Source organism: Marmota flaviventris, chromosome 14, assembly GCF_047511675.1.
Source record: "Marmota flaviventris isolate mMarFla1 chromosome 14, mMarFla1.hap1, whole genome shotgun sequence".
In the NCBI taxonomy this organism is placed as follows: Eukaryota; Metazoa; Chordata; class Mammalia; order Rodentia; family Sciuridae; genus Marmota; species Marmota flaviventris.
Window position 1 is genome coordinate 35,232,834 of NC_092511.1, and position 17,526 is coordinate 35,250,359.

The following is a 17,526-nucleotide window of genomic DNA, read 5'->3' on the forward strand; positions in this document are numbered from 1 at the left end:
TTGCTGAAGGCTTTTGAGCCAAGAGTTTAATTTATTGCCCACTAAATTCAGAAGCTTGTTTGGTCATCAGTTCTGACTGCTGAACCAGAGCAGGTTTTCTCTGAAAATCTGTCTCTTGCTTCTCTGAACTTTATGGGTGGATATTTCAGAGTGACAGCTGAGAAGTGCTTGCCCAGTGTATGATGTGGCTTGTTTGGCATCTGGCTGAGAGTTTATTAATAAAACACAAATAATAATTTACAAAAGTATTAAATGCTGTCTTTAAAAGGCTGAATCTTCAAATTTAAATCCTAAGAAATGAAGGGAAAGAATAAACACAGCAGTGTGTGTTGATTGTTACTTGGATGAAAGATTATTTAAAATAATATCCATATTAGTAGAAAAGTAGAAAGTGAAAAAAAAATGGGGGGGGGGTGGTGGTTACTGGGTATTGAACTCAGAGGCATTCAACCATTGAGCCACATTCCCAGCCCTATTTTATATTTTATTTAGAGAGAGTGTCTCACTGAGTTGCTTAGCACCTTGCTGTTGCTGAGGCTGCCTTTGAACTCGAAATCCTCCTGCCTCAGCCTCTGGAGCTGCTAGGATTACAGTTGTGCACCACTATGCCTGGCTTGAAAAAAATGTTTAATCTCTTGATTTTATTATTTATTTATTTATTTATTGTTGGCCCAGGATTGAACCCAGGGGTTCTTAATCACTGAGCCACATCCCCAGCTCTTTTTTATTTTTATTTTGAGACAGGGTCTTGCTAGGTTGCTTAGGGCCTTGCTATGTTGCTTAGGCTGGCTTTGAACTCGCAATCCTCCTGCCTCAGCCTCTAGAACTGCTGAGGTTACAGGTGTGAACCACTGCATCTGGCTGAAAATTTATTTTTTTAAAGTTAAGCTAATTTCTTGGGGTGCTATTTGTGATTTTAAGAGTAAAATTGTGGGGCTGGGGATGTGGCTCAAGCGGTAGCGCGCTCGCCTGGCATGCGTGCGGCCCGGGTTCGATCCTCAGCACCACATACAAACAAAGATGTTGTGTCCGCCGAGAACTAAAAAAAAAAAAAAAAAAAGAGTAAAATTGTGGCATAAAATGGGGCTATTAGGCAAACTGGTCGGTGTAGGCACCCTAGTTAAGGGCAACAATAAGAAACAAGTAAATAGACTAACTAGTGCTTTTTTTTTTTTTTTAACCATGATTATTTGCTTGAGAAAAATAAAACAAGATGATATGATATAGTGTGAAAAGTAGGAATGGGCTTAATTTATTGTTAAAATGTTGGACATAAACTCTTGAAATCCTCAAATTTCTTTAATAACCTCATGAAAAAGACCTTTCTTCTGCCTCACTCATATCAGATCTGCCCCCTTCCCCACTTCCTTTTGAGGCCCTGGGGATCACACCCAGGGCCTGTGCACACACCAGGCAAGTTCTCTACCTTGAGGCAATGGTTGCTTCCTAAAAGCTCCAGCCTCATTTTCTCTTTTTACAAAACCTTCCTGCATCTTCACTAATTGAAGAAGTGTATTTGTCCATCCAGGTGTGGCTTAAACATTAATCTTTATTAAACATTAATGAATGCCTTCATTAATCTTTGTTTAACTTTCCTAATCAGAGCTTGAGCTGCCTCCCCAGATTCCTGTGGTGCTTTGGGCAGTGTCTATAGTTCCCTTTGATACTCCCTTGGAACACTTGTGAGTGACTTCCCTTCCCTTGCTACATGACCTTAACACCTGCTGCCTCTCATAGTAAATGGTTAGCAAAAGTGGTGTTTTGACTGAATAGTGCTCAAATCCCTAAATCCAGAGATACACTCCTCACTTCCTGGCCCTACCTTCTTAATCTTCTTCCAAATAGACACCACATTCCCCTACATAAGAGCTAATCAGCTCTTCCATTTTTAATTTCCAGTAACTTTTCCTTGAGGGAATGATTGCTTCCTATGATCAACAGGCATTGGTCCTTGAGGCTGAAGGGATTTTTTTGTTACTGTTAGGAAGAAACCATCTCAGGTTAGGGTTTGTGATCGCCCTCTGTTCTTCACCCTCAGGCTGGGAGCCCTGCTTACTTTGTGTTTGTCTACCCCTTTGTTTTCATTATCACATGTTCCTTTGTTTGTGTGGTGAACCCAGGGTTTAGCACATGCTCTACCCTTGAACCACACCCCTTGCCCCTGTATATCTTGTTTTTAAGATATACTGCATTGCTGTTCTGGTTTAAATCAAAACTCTTTTGTTGCCTGTTGCTACTCTGATCATATAGCCACCTGTATTGGGGAATCAAGTACAAGAAGACAAAAGTAAGCAGCTTGTGTAGGGTAAGAGCCCAGATCCCAGGGTCAAATGACTTTGTGCTTTGGTTTCAGTCATCTCCAGACTGAGATAGCAATTTGGGAATAAAGGGAAAGATTCTGAGTCTCAAAGAAAGTACCCATGAGGAATTTCAACTCCTGATCCATATGCTCTTGGCCCTTGCCCTTGACCCATGCCCTTGTAACATGAGGACAATGCACAAGTGCAAGGGGAAACTTTCATAGCCTCCACCTGTAGTCCAGACCTAGCACCTGCCCTCACCAACAGGCCACTGTCTCTCCCTCTGGATAGACAAATTCTCTCTCAAATGTGTATTTCTTGCTTTATTCCAAAGATGTCTCTTTTGAGATTGCCCTCATCCTTCCTTGAATATGTATCTACTTTCCTAAATAAACCTCTGTCTGTACCTTTGCCTGGAACAAATTCTTTTCCATCATACATGTCAAGAACCCCAGTGGTCCTGAGTGAAGTTTCTCCTCCACTCTGGGAACTCCATGGACACTTCCTCTGAAACATATTTTTCTCTGTGTGGCCTCTGCTGTGATCTAGGAAGCCACATGGAGATCACACAGAAAGTTACTAGAAATTGAACAGACTTGAGTCTGAGTCTGCATTTAGGACTCTGACCTATAAGCAAAAACGTGCCATCTCTTAATTATCCACAAAGTTCCAAGTACAGACTTTCACCTCCATATCTCTTCCCATATCTCTAGGTAAATTCTTGGCTTCCTACATAAGTGAACAAAAAAGGATCCAGATTTCAGCTTGCTGTAAAGATAGTCTGAGAGCAGAATGAAAGACCTTTCAAATATTAGTGCACACTTACCTTACACCTCTTGGTGTACTCTCTCCCTAATCCCTATGCTGCAGGCAACATTTTTCACTGTTGTCTATTCATTTATTTATTGTGCTGGAGCCCAGGACTCACCCCTTTTAGGACAAGTCCTCTGTGTCTGGTTTTTCCTTTCCTTTGCTACAAAGCCTTCCCTGTAAATAACCCACCTTTACCTTTGCCCACCCATCCCCATCAGCTGCCTGTTTCCTGAAGGGCCAGGGAGCAAACACCTTAGTGCCCTTAAAGCACCTTACACAGCTCTTCTTGGTTCAATTTTCATTCCATTCCTGCCTGTTTACACTCAACTATCACAGCACAGTCCAAAGGAATCTAATGGGCACCACATTTTTAGAAGTTAAAAAAAAAAAAGGAAACAGGTGAAATTATTCGAATAATATATTTTTCTCACTCCAGTATATCTAAGATATCATTTCAACATGTAATTAGTATAAAATATTAATATTTTACATCTTTTCATACTGGGTTTTAAAAAATCTCATGTGCATTTTACCCCTACAACATATCTAAGTTCACACTAGTCACATTACAGGTGCTCAGTAGCCACATGTGGCAAGTGGTGATGGTGTGGACCAGTGTGGCTTAGACCACTCATTCACCAGGGACCATGTGTTATTGACCATGACCTTGGCACCTAGTCAAGTACCTAGCTTGGAAACCATGCATAGAATAAATTAATATTACTGTATTAATGTTTTTTAAAAAAATTTGAGCAAGTAACAGATCTTTTAATGTCAGACACCTATGTTAAAGGTCAAAGGTTATTGCTAGAAGATCAATTTGATGTTATTCAAAGAACTAGGCCTTGCTATGTGAATTTTACTCAAACTCAACAAAATTTCAAATATATTTCTACTTTCAAAAAATATTTAGTTCTTGCTAGGTATGGTGGCGCATCCCTGTAATCCCAGCGGCTGGGGAGGTTGAGACAGGAGGATTGCAAACTCAAAGCCAGCCTCAGGCAAAAATGAGGTGCTAAGCAACTCAGTGAGACTCTTTCTCTAAATAAAATACAGAATAGGTTTGGGGATGTGGTTCAATAGATGAGTGCCCCTGAGTTCAATCCCTGGTAACCCCCCCCCCCAAAAAAAATTTAGATCTTATAAATATTAATTTTATTTTTAATCTTTTATATAAACAAAATAGGACTTATTCATGACCTTGGCTTTTTTCTTCAGGTATTCAAAATAAACTGGACTACATCACTTCTTTAAATATAAAAACTGTTTGGCTTACTTCATTTTATAAATCATCCCTAAAAGACTTCAGATATGCTGTTGAGGATTTCCAAGAAATTGATCCTCTTTTTGGAACAATGACAGATTTTGAGAATCTTGTTGCAGCCATACATGATAAAGGTAAATTGAATGGGAGGTGGATGGCATAGGGGTGAGGGTTGAAATAAGCACTTCTCTAAATGCTCAGCTAACACATTTCCCCCCCTTAACTGTCATATATCATCCTAATAAAATGTTTTTCTAATATTTGAAATGTTTTCACTTATTAGGTTTAAAATTAATCATCGATTTCATACCGAACCATACCAGTGATAAACATGCCTGGTTTCAATTGAGTAGGACACAGACAGGGAAATACACTGATTATTACATCTGGTGTGACTGTACTCATGAAAATGACATTACTATCCCACCCAACAACTGGGTAAGTGTCAGCCTGCCTGACTTGCACAGGGAAATGGGCAAATCTGTGGGATTCAACTGGTGATTTATGAAGCCTTTTAAGGAAAACTGAGATGAATATAGTTTATGGGGACATGGGGGAAAAATTAGACATAAAAATAGAATAAATTTCCCTAGTATCATTTAGATTTCTGATTTCATTGTAGAATTGGTGTGTTCTAGCAAATTAAAACCTATTCTCACTACTAGCTTCTCCTTTCTTTCCCTCTCTCCCCACTTGAGCAGCTTGGAGTCCATGTCCCATTTGTTCAATAACTGTTTTGCAGATGTGTTGCCTCCTTGAAAAATTTTTTTGGTAGTTGTAGATGCACAGAATGCCTATATTTTATTTGTTTGTTTGTTTGTTTATTTATTTATTATTGTGGTGCTGGGGATTGAACCTAGTCCCTCAAGCATAACCAGGCAAGCGTTCTGCCATTGAGCTACAGCCCCAGCCCAACTCTTTTTGACTTTTTGACTCTCATGTTTGGACAAAACTTTGGCCATAAAGAAACCCAATTGTCTGCTTTCTCTTTGTTTGAACTTTGGTATTTGAACTCTGGACCCATCTCACATTCATTATCCCCACCTGAACTGAGCCACTAAATCTTCTTGAGAAATTTACTAAATCCAACTAATCAACATGCCCTTCCCTTTCTCTTCAAACACTCTCTCTGCCTCCTTCCTATCTTATGACTCTCAGAGAAAACTCTGCTCCACAGAGAGAAGAAAAGCCATCAGAGCTGCAGGTCCCCATTCCCACCCTTTTCCTACTTGCTATTTTTAACAATAGGAGTTACTTCCTTTCTGTCTAGAGGACTTGACTTAGCAAATAAAAATTTAGGATATCCAGTTAAGTCTGAGATTTAGTTAAACAGTATATAATTTTCTATTATAAAAGATTGTATAGGCTATACTTATGCAGTCAGCTGTCTGTATCTGTGGATTCTATATCTGCACATTCAATCAACTGCATATAGAAAATATTTGGAAAAAAGTTGTATCTGTATTGAATTAGTACAGACTTTTTTCTGATCATTATTCCTTAAACAATACAACTATTTACATAGCACTTACAGTTTATCAGGTAGTATAAATAATCTAGAAATTATTTAAAGTATAGGGGAGCATTTGCATAGGTTATATTAAATACTGTGTCATTTTAATGTGAGAGACTTAGGCATCTGCAAATTTTGGTATCTGAACCAGTCTCCCATGGATGCTGAGGAGTGCTCTACTAAAATACTATGCATTGTTTTCTGAAATTTAGATTTGTTTGAGTCCTATATTTCATCCAGCAGCTCTACATCTGTCCCAGGCCACATCTTTGTTTTTCCTCCTAGGTCTTTTACTCTGGACCATCTTACCCTACTCCAGTCTCTTCTTCTTCTTCTTCTTCCTCTTCCTCCTCTTCTTCTTCACCTCTTCCCCTCCTCTCACTCTTCCACCCTTCCTTCCTTTTTTTTTTTTTAAATACTTGAGCCTAGGGGTGTTTTACCATGGAGCGATATCCCCAGTCCTTTTTACTTTTTATTTTTGAGACAAGGTCTTACTAGGTTGCTGAAAATCATCCTAAATTACTGAGACCGGCCTTGAATTTGCAATCCTCTTGACTCTAATCTCCGGAGTTGCTGGAATTACAGGTGTATGCTGCTACACCCAGTTCTTTTTCTCTTCTTGATCTTCTCTGTTAACATTTAAACATGCTGGTTTCTGGATATCAACTTTGAGGAATTATTGGCCAGACTTTTTTCTATTTTCATTTGTGTGAATATAAAATAGTATATTGAGGTCTAAATTTTACATTTATCTAATAACTAGTGATGATTTATCAAGTTGCTAATGTAATTATATACTTACTAATGATGTTGAACATCTTTTCATATAGTTATTCATCTGCGCTTCCTTTTCTGTGAAATACCTGCTTTCATTCCCTAGTTCTCTTTAGGATTGCTTGTCCCTGTTGCTTTCTGGAGGCCTCTTTGCATTCTGGATCCTGGTCTTTTGTTGGTTAGACACACAAAAATAGATATCTCATTGTGGTTTGTGTCCAGGCAGCCATGTGGTGAACTTACAGTTTATCAGGTAGTATAAATAATCTAGATATGTTTTCTTGAAAGGCAGCAGCTGTTACTCAGCTTTGACCAACTGCCATAGAAATACAGATCCATGTGACTACGTCTTCCAACTAAAAGGAAAAAGATTCATGTAAAATCCCCCAGTTTTTCAGTGCTTTCTAGATGCTGTGTTTAGCATGAAATGAGATAGAGCCCAAGAAACCTTCATGTTTAAGGGGTCATTGCATACACCAAGAGGAAGGGGCCAGAGACTGAGAGTGGGGCATGAGAGGAGAGTCTTGACATGGAACCATGAACCTGAGCATTTCTAGAAGGAGGAAATTAGCCACAGTGTCAAATACCACTAGGTACCAACACTTGAAGTTGCTAGATTTTTATTCCTGAGGACTGGCAGGGTTTATTAAAGAATAGGTCTAATAAATTTTTTTTATAACTATAGTTTGAATATTCAGTATATTGGGTTCAAGCTTCAAGACCAATAGAAATTGTCTTTTTCCCATGTTGACCCCATTTGCTTTTCTTTACAAACAGGAAGCCAAAGCCTGGACAGAGGATTCAAGAAAATATGTTAGCAATGTCTGTTCCTTAAGTTGGTCTTGTTTTGAATTTGAGAGCATTGGCTTGTCATTGTGACTGTTATGAATAGCATCTACTGGACAGACAGGTCACAACCATGTTTATGGGGCATTAGGCCAACTGGTGACATTTTGGGGAGTTAATTTAGCTTAATACTTGCCCTAGAAGGAGAATTCTCATGATTTAAATACTCTGCCCACACGGGGCCTGGGATGGCTGTGATCATTTCTTTGTAGGCAAAACCATCATATGAATAATGCTAAGTTACTGATGTGCTGTTTTGTTTCTTTGCTAGTTAAGTGTGTATGGAAACTCCAGTTGGCACTTTGATGAAGTGCGAAAGCAATGTTATTTTCACCAGTTTATGAAAGAGCAACCTGATTTGAATTTCCGAAATCCTGCTGTTCAAGAAGAAATAAAAGTGAGTATAGATACTCTTCATTAATGGGAGTGGTTATTTTAAACACTCTATATTGAACAATAATTTTGCAGGAAAAATAAAAGTAGTACAGTTAAATTCTCAGATTAAGATGTTTGATGCAAATAAAGACACTTTTATTTGTTGGTGACTCCTTTCTTCATCTAACCCAGAATAATCTAAATGGAAGGGGGTAAGAAACACCTGGTGCCTTAGTGACAATTGGCAGGTGCAGGAAGGTGGGGCCAGATGAGGGCTCCCACATCTGCGGTGGGCCTCTGGGTGAATTATTTGGCTTTTCTTTTCTTTTTAATTGTTGATGGACCTTTATTTTACTTATTTTTATAAGTATTTATTTTTATTTTTATTATATTTATTTTACTTATTTTTATAAGTATTTATTTTTATTTTTATTTTGAGGACCGAACCCAGTGCCTCACACATGCTAGGCAAGCGCTCTACCATTGGGCTACAACCCTAGCCCTTATTTGGCTTTTCTATGCCTCAGATCCCTCATTCATTAAACACATTTGATGGTAGTATTGGACTCAGAGGGCTCTTAGGAAGATTAGATGAGATAATCCATGCATGGCACTTCTGTATTCATTCAGTAAATATTAACTCACTGCCTGCCTACCCTGTGCCAGGCCCTGAGTACTGGGAAAACAGCAGTGAATAAAAGAAGCCCTACCCTCAGTGAGTCCCTTGTGTGGGTAAAGTAGACAATGAAGAACTGTGCCTATCACATGTCAGGTTGTGGTGAATGCTAAGGGAAGGTGACTCAGACATACACCAGGGATGAGGTACTGCCTGACAACCACCTGAAGTGTGAAAGGGAGTCCTGGAATTGAACCCAGAGGGGCTTAACCACTGAGTCACATCCCTTGCCCTTTGTATTTTTTGTTTTGTGATTAGGTCTTGCTAAATTGCCTTAGCTGCCAGAGTTGCTAGAATCACAGGCATGCGTCACCATGCCTGAGCCCTGTGCCTCTCTAGGGGAAGAGAATTTCAGGCAGAGGGCAGAGCAAGTGCAGAGATCTGGAGGGGAGAGTATGGTTCATGTGTTTCAGGAATGACATGGAGGCCAGTGTATAGGCTTGCCAGAAATAGCAAATACAAATACAGGATACCTGGTTAAAATTTCAATTTCAGATACATAGTGAATAATATAATGCTTGGATATATATACTTCTACTATAAAAGTATTCATCGGTTCCTTGATATTAACAAGGTGTCCTTTATCTTTTATCTGGCAGCCCTACAAGTGTGCTGGAGATACAAGAGGGCAGGAGGCAGGAAGCAGAGGTTGCAAAATCAAGAGCTGAGGGCTCTGCAGATGGCCTTGAGTTTGATGGAAGGGCACATGCTGAGCCAGTGAAGATTCCTTTGGGGCTCTGTAGGCAGGAAAGTTTTTGTAGTAACCCCGGTGATCTCTGGTGGGCTTGTACTGGCGTGGTACAGACAGTTCTAGTGATTGGCAGTAAGTAGTAGCCATGTTGTTCTCATTCTTGTGCTGCTGCTGTGGCCAGAGCGGGCAGGAATTTAGCTGAGTGGGGTAGTGCTTGGGGGAGGGAGGAGGGAGGAGGACACCCAAACAGAATGGAGAGCCATGGGTGCCCTTCTGCATCTCACCATATCAGCCAAATAGAGAGGATGCAGGACACTAGGGGCACTGGAATCCTTAGTTTATTTTTCCTTTATTTGTTCTTAAATAACAGTTTCTTGGAATATAATAATTCACATACCATAAAAATTTTTCAAATGGGTGATTCAGTGGTTTTAGTATATTCAGAGTTGTGCGACTATCACTATTAATTTTCCAGTGCATTTTCATCATGCCAAAAAGAAATTCCAAACCCATCAGCAGTCATTCTCCCTAACCTCCTGATACCCACCGCCCCCACCAAGGCTTTGGCAACTAATCTACTAATTTGCCTACTGAGGACATTTCACATAAGTGGAATCAGAAATTATCTGTTTATATTTTATATAGCTTAGCTTATTTATCTATCCATCCATCCATTCATATATTTATCCATACATCCATCTATCTTTACATGAAAACTGCCAAAGTTGTTTTCAGTAGCCACTGCACCACTTTACATTCCCATTAGCAATTTATAAAGGTTTCCATTTCTCTACATTCCCACTGGCAATACTTGTTATTGCCTATGAGTTTTTGTTTGTTTGTTTTCTGGTACCAGGGATTGAACCCAGGCATACTTAAACACTGAGTCACATCTCCAGCCCTTTGTTTATTTTATTTAGAAACGGTATATTACTAAGTTGTTTAGGGCCTTGCTAAGTTGCTGAGGCTGACTTTGAACTCATGCTTCTCCTGCCTGAGCCTCCTGAGCCCAAGCTGCATCACCGTGCTCAGCTTATGTTTTCATTATAGTTATCCTACTGTGGGTGAAGTGTCATCTCATTCCAGGTTATATTTGTATTTGCCTCTTTTCATGTGCTCATAGTTTACTTATGTATCTTCATTGCAGAAATGTCTATTCAAATCCTTTGCCCATCTAAAAACAGGCTTATTTGTCTTTTTATTATTGGGTTGTAAGAGTTCTTTATATATTTTAGACACATGATTTGCAAATACTTTTCTTCTGTTCTGTGGGTTGTCTTTTAACTTTCGTGATGTAGCCCTTTGAAGCATAAGAGGTCTTAATTTTAATATGTCCAATTTCACTTTTTTCTTTTATTGTATTGCTATGAAAAGCTCAGTCCTTGTCCCCAGTGACAATTTAATAAGGAAGAGACATGGTTTTGAGAAAAAAGGAAAAAGAAGGTTTATTGCTTTGCTAACAAATGAGAAGCACAGGGGATTCTTGTCCTAGAGTCTGTGATTCTCTCCATAAGGGAAAGCAGAGGGCTTTTAAAGAAGCTCTTTAAAGGCTGCTTTCCAGGTGCGCCCTGGTGGTGTGTTGAAATTCACTTGTTAATTTGGGAGATAGTCACTTCCTAGATCTTTAGGAGATGTCTCTTTCCTGTGGTGTGCTCAAGGACAGATAACAATGCCTAAGATGGGAAAAGGTAATCTTGTTTCACACCCTCGAATTAGGGAAGGGGAGAGGGAGAAGAGAAAAAGAAAAATATGTTCCTTTTAAAATAAACAGTAGAGTAGACCAGTGTTGCAGTATGTGCTTTCATCGTGATGTTTGTTTTATTTATTTTTTTAAAATTTATTTATTTTAATTAGGTATATATGACAGCAACTCTAATTGAAAGCCAACTGGCCATAGATGTATAGGCTTATTTATTTTTAGACTTGCAACTCTGTTCCATTCATGTTTATGTCTACTTTTATGGCAGCACCACACAGCACCACAACATCTAGAAATGTTTAAGCTAGTGTCATTCATTTTGTCACAATGTGCCAGCCAAAACACTAATGATTCTTTGACTAACCTGGCTGTTCATTTGTAGGTATCCAAGTAGTTAGATTTGTGACTAGGATTCTGATTCCCTAGTCCCTTAGAATGAAAGTCTTCAAATAAGGGATCACTACTACCCCTGGTTAACAGGTTAGACATTATTTAAAAGGCAGTTTTGGAAGATTTACTATTAAAAGTAAATAAGAAATAAGGAGAAGCTGGGGGGGGGGTGGTACTTTGTTCCTGGAAATGGATCTTTCACTTGAAGAGGACTTCCAACATCCTCCTGCCCCTTATCTCTGCAGTAGAGTTAATAACAGGTTAATAATTTGCAATCCAGATAGTTTGTGGCCAGGAGGCATTTGGAATGACTCCTGCTTGCATTCCAACTGGCACCAGTGAAGTCAGAGCCTTTGCCTTCAGCTCCTGGCAGTTCAGTTATCTGCACAGGGGGAGGCTACCCTACAGGGGGCATCCAGCATGAACACCCTCCTCACTCCTCAGTCTCCTTCTTTCCCACTGGCTATCAGGGGACTTGGCCTGCCCCTGGCCTCCCAGTGCTTGAGTGCCTGATACTGGAGAAATCAGGAAACCTTCTCAAAGAAGTTGGGGGCTTCTGTTTGTATAGTAGCATTTATACATTTCCAGTCACTTTGAGTTTTACTTGCCTCCAAATCATTTTTTAGATAAATAGGAAACAATTACAGTAAGGTGAAGTGGCCCACTAGGACAGTCATATAGCAAGGAAGAGACTCCAGGTGGCCTGGCTCCATGTCTGGCTTGGTGTTATCCTGACCTGCCATGTGGGAATGCTCAGCACTGGAGTGGGGACCCCTGGGGAGTCATGATATTCCCTGCAGCTGGGGATGAGAAGCCAAGAGGCACTCCCAGCTTAAGATGGAACCCAGAGCATAAGCATAGGTTCTGCTTTTCCATTACTGAACACAGTGCTGCTGGAGGTGGGCAGCTCAATTTAAAACACAGTTCACTCATAGCCAGGTGTGGTGGCTCATGCCTGCAGTCCCAGCCATTTGGGAGTCTGAAGCAGGAAGATCACAAGTTCAAGGTCCTGAGCAACTCAGTGAGACCTGTCTCTAAATAACATACCACATAGAGCTGGGGATGTGGCTCAGTGGTTGAGTGCCCCTGGGTTCAATCCCTGATACCAAAAAAAAAAAAAAAAAAAAAGGGACAGGGGATATAGTTCAGTGATAAAGCCTCCCCATTGGTTCAATCCTTAGTACCAAGAAATTAAAAATGAAATAAAATATAGTTCACTCACTACCTCCTTTAAACACTAGCTCTACTTGAAGATAATTATACCCTTTATTACACTTTCTATATGCCAGGTGCTCTGTTATGATCATGTACTCATTTCACTGTGTTTTAGTCAGCTTTTTTTTTTTTTTGCCTCTGTGACTAAAAGTCCTTACCAGAACAATTTTAGAGGAGGAAAAGTTTATTTAGGGGCTCACACTTTCAGAAGTCTGAATCCATAGAAAGCTGGCTTCATTCCTTAGGGCTCAAGGTGAGGCAGAACAATCATGGCGGAGAGTGTGTCGGAGGAGAGCAGCTCACAGGATGATCAGGAAGCAGAGAGATCTTCCTGTTGCCAAATACGAATATATACCCCAAAGCCATGCCCCAGTGCTCCACCTCCTTAGCCATATCCTACCTGCCTTCAGTTACCACTCAATTAATCCCATCAGGTGATTAATTCACTGATTAGGTTAAGACTTTCATAACCCAATAATTTCTCCTCTGAACCTGCTTACATTGTCTCACTCATGAGCTTTTGGGGGATACCTCACATCCCAACCATAACACACTGTATGTGTAGTGTGTTGGCCATGTGCTAGAGTAGGGTGGTTGAAAAGATACATATTGTGACTGTCATGGGACTTGTATTGTGAGGGGAGGTAACAAACAGTGATTACAATAGAGTGTTCTGAGTGGTCATGACAGTGGAAGTAGGAGTAGAGAGGACTGGCACTTCACCCAGACAGAGTGGGAGAGATCAGGGAAGGAGCAATTTGCACAGGAGCCAATGATGTCAGGGATGAACTGGAGCAAGCCAAGGGAAGAGGCATGGGTGGGTGTGTTTCAGGGAGAGCATGAATCATGGCATGGCAGTGGTGCTGGGAGTTATCAATATGGCTGGAACATGGTGTATATATAGAGAGTGATCTGATCCAGTGAGACTAGAGTGGTCAGCAGGGGCTGAGTCATGAGCAGCACTGAAAGTTCTGGTAAGGATTTGAATTTAAAAGGTTTTAGGCAGGAATATTTGCATATTGAATAATCAATGTAGTTTTGGGGAATGGGTTTGAGTAAGTCAGGTTTGGAGGCAGAGGGCTCAGGGAGGAGGTCAGTGCAGTAACGTGGAAATACTTGGATCAGCAAGGGTGTTGTGGGGTGTAGAGAAGTCATTAGAACTTAAGAGTTCAATATGAGTTCCAGGTTTCAGAGTCGAATACTGGTCGGGTGTGGTGCCATTTGCTAAACTGGAAGATGCAAGAATAGGAAGAAGGGCATTGTTGGGTGGAGTTTGAGCTCTCTGTGAGACATTCAAGGGTCCAGTGGAGAGCTGGATATAAGGATATGGGAATTGGGGAGTTGTTCTCTAGGCATAAAGTTTGGGATTTGTTGACATATGGATGATGCCAGTGTGTGACTCCTCACGCTGCAGACTTCACTTCCATTCTATCAAGAATTCACTGAGGGCCAGGTGCTGTGTCAGAGGCTAAGGAAACAGAACCAACAGCCACTCTTGCCCTCAAGAATTTTCCAGTGAGGTGGAGGAGTCCTTTGTGACCGTTGGCTTATAAGGGAGGGTGGCAGCAGGCTCTGCTTCTGTCCTGGTCACCTATGTTTCTGGAACAAGGGGCAAGCTACTTGACAAATGTTTTTAGGCTGCTAGCTCCCAGATTTATATCTGTGACCACAGCCCTGCCCTAAGCTCCACTTTTTTTTTTTTGGTACGGAGGATTGAACCCAGGGATGCTCAACCACCAAGCCACATCCTCAGCCTTTCTTATATTTTAGAGACAGCATCTCACTAAGTTGCTTAGGGCCTTGCTAAATTGCTGAGCTAGCTTTGAACTCACAATCCTCTGGCCTCAGCCTCCCAAGGTGCTGGGATTCCAAGTGTGTGTCACCATGCCCAGCTCCAAGATCTAGATTTCACAAGCTACCAGCCACCTCAGCATCCCCTCCTACATGTGCAGCAGACACCTCAAACTTGATGTGTCTAAGTCAGAACATTCCATCTTTCTCCCTCAACCAGCTGTTGCCTCTGGTGAGTGGCACACGGTCACTCAGTTCAAGAACATAGGGGTTAGTCTTGACCCCTCTTTCTTTCACAATACCCACACACCACCAGCAGACCGGGGAGCTCCACCCTCAGAGCAGATTCAACATCTGCCTTTTCCACTTTGTCTCCCCACTCCAAGCCACCAGGGTAGGCTCCTAAAAGGAGTCCTCAAGGCTGGGGTTTTGGCTCAGAGGTAGAGCACTTGCCTAGCACACGTGAGGCACTGGGTTCGATCCTCAGCACCACATAAAAAATGAAAAATAAAGATATTGTCCACCTATAACTAAAAAATAAATATTTAAAAAACAAAAAGGAATCCTCAGGCTTATTTATTTTTTTTCTTTTGGCAACAGATTTTTTAATATATAATTCACATACCATAAAATTTACCCAAAGTATACAGTTTCAGTTTTTTAGTGAGTTCATAAAATTGTAGAACTATTATCACAACCTAATTTTAGAACATTTCATCACCCCAGAGAAGAAAGCTCGGATGCTTTAGCACTCATTGTTCACCCATTATCCCAACCCCTGGCAACCACTAATGTACTTTTTGTCTCTGTAGATTTGCCCGTTCTGGACATTTTATATAAATAGAGTCCTACGATATTTATCCTTTGTGTCTTTCTTTCATTTAGCAAAATGTTTCCAAGATTCCTCTTAAGTTGTAGCATGCACCAGTATTCTGTACCTTTTATGGACAGATAATATTCATTATATGGCTGCGTCTTGGGAGGTGATTTCTGCTTTTTGGCTTTTATGGATCATGCTGCTGTGAACCTCCATTGTGTGCACGGTTTGGTGGGGACCCACATTTTCACCTCTCTTGGATGTGTACCTAGGTGTGGAATTGCTAGGTCTCAGCGTAACCTCCTATTTCACCTTTTGAGGAGCCGTCAGACTGACCAGTTTGTTCTGCATACATCAGATCTTTGAAAGTGTAAGACAAACCATAGGCTTTTCTGCTGAACACCTTCCAGGGGTTTCCTATCCCTGTGCCCAACAGATCCCAAGTTGATCCCAATAACTACTAAGCTAGATGTGATGAGTCCAACCACACTGTCCCCTCTCTTCATTGCTCAAGGAATCTGTGCTCTTCCATGTACCTACACACGGCACCATACCTTCCCATGATTCCATACCTCCCCATGGACCATGCCTCCTCGTGTCTTCTCCCTCATTTCTTATTTTCCCTGTTGAAATGTTGCCTACACAATCTAAACTCGCTCTCTGGCCCCCTTTACCCTGTATTGTTTTTCTCATGGTACCTATAAATTACTCGCTACATCATTTGTGGGGCCACATGCAAAATGAAAGTTCAGGGTCTCTTGTTCTAAAATCATTGAAAAGTTCATGGCAATGAAATCAAGAGCTGGAGTATTAAACCAAGCGCAAGGCCCTTCTGAGCCAGGGGCCCAGTGCAGTTGCACAGATCACACACCCATGCCTTCAGCCCTACACCTGAAACTGCCTGGAATGAAAGGAAATCCCGTTTCTCCGCCTCCCATTCATGCATATCCAGAAGCTGCCTCCTCTATCCTCTCCATGTTTCTCACGTCCCATTTCCTTCTTCTCAAGCTCCTTCCTTGAGTGCCATGTTTGCAGTCTTGGTTTCATCTCTTCAGTCATTGGACTCAGCATTGGAGTCCGGGCAGGCCAGGCACAGCAGGTGTGCCAGGGAAGAGGCTGGGCACGCAAAAGCTACCTTCTCTTTAGCAAGGATGTGTTGGGAATCAGGCAGGGGTGTAGAGAAAGCCAGAGACATTCACTCTGGTGTCCATCAGACATCTTTGGAAGATATTCTGTCATGAAAGAATCCAATAAAATGTATGAAAACTATTTTAGCTTGGGGTCAATTTCTTTGTTAAGGACAATAAAATAGTGGCTTCTTTGGATAATGTGCTATTTACCTTTTATTATCTGAGGGTATTCAAGATGTTTGCAGCTGAGTTCTACCACCTGATCTTCACTCTTTTTCTTCATTGTTTTCCTGGTTGATGGTTGATTCTTTCTGCTTGGTCTTGTGTTTCTTCCATAGTGCTCTTAATAGGAAATCCTTGACCACCCAAGCTCTTCACCTTTCACTTGCCTTCCTGATAAGGAGTGAAGCATTTAACTCTTGAACAATTGGTTATTACTTTGAGCTGGAGTGATAGTTAAGGAGTTGGGCAAGATGGAGATGAGGTACTGTCCCAGATTCTCTGGAGTCCTATCTTTCATGATGGTTTCTTAAGTTTTGATTAGATTCTCTAAACTTTGGAAATATGCTCATCATATCAGTTATAAATGTAATTATAACTCCTAATTCAAATATGAAGGAGGTGTGGGTATCCCTAAAGGAAGTTACTTGAGAGTTCATTATACTAAGACAGTTACATGAAATTAATAAATAGCTGAATGCATGGATATTGTGTTTGCTTTGTATGTGGCAATATCTATTTATGATGGAAAGTCATTTGCAAAAAAAAGCCTTATTAAGCATTATGATTATGTGTAACTAAGTGTTTTGTTTCTTCCTGTTTAGGAAATAATACAGTTTTGGCTTGCAAAAGGTGTTGATGGCTTTAGTTTTGATGCTGTTAAATTTCTTCTAGAAGCAAAGCATCTGAGAGATGAGATCCAAGTAAATAAGTCACAAAGCCCGGTAAGGTTTTAAAATTTCTGAAAATGCATCAGGGTTTCCCTTATTAGCCTGAGATGCCAATTACAAAGGCAAGTCCTCTGCCATCTGTGGGAGGTACCTAGCCACACTACTTCTCTTAGGAGTCATTGGGGTTTCTAATTCAGGCACTCAGACGTTTCCTTCCGCTGGCTTTTTCCAGAGTAAGGGATCCCTGGAGGAGTTCTTCATCTTTGTTCCTTCATGAAGGTTCTGAGGGCACAGAGTGAACTCTACCAAGGACCTAGAATGGAGGACAGTTTGCTCACTGAG

The 17,526-nt window shown here is 40.8% G+C and overlaps 1 protein-coding gene across 2 annotated transcripts in view; it reads left to right on the forward strand.

Moving 5' to 3' along the window:
• Positions 1-17,526, forward strand: part of Slc3a1 (solute carrier family 3 member 1) — a 46,540-nt gene that overhangs the window by 15,369 nt on the left and 13,645 nt on the right. For both annotated transcript variants that reach the window (XM_071601540.1, XM_027934545.2), the window contains 4 exons: positions 4,332-4,511; positions 4,661-4,815; positions 7,782-7,907; positions 17,119-17,238. In XM_071601540.1, coding sequence (XP_071457641.1) covers positions 4,332-4,511; positions 4,661-4,815; positions 7,782-7,907; positions 17,119-17,238 — 581 coding nt within the window. The remainder of the gene's footprint in view (positions 1-4,331; positions 4,512-4,660; positions 4,816-7,781; positions 7,908-17,118; positions 17,239-17,526) is intronic.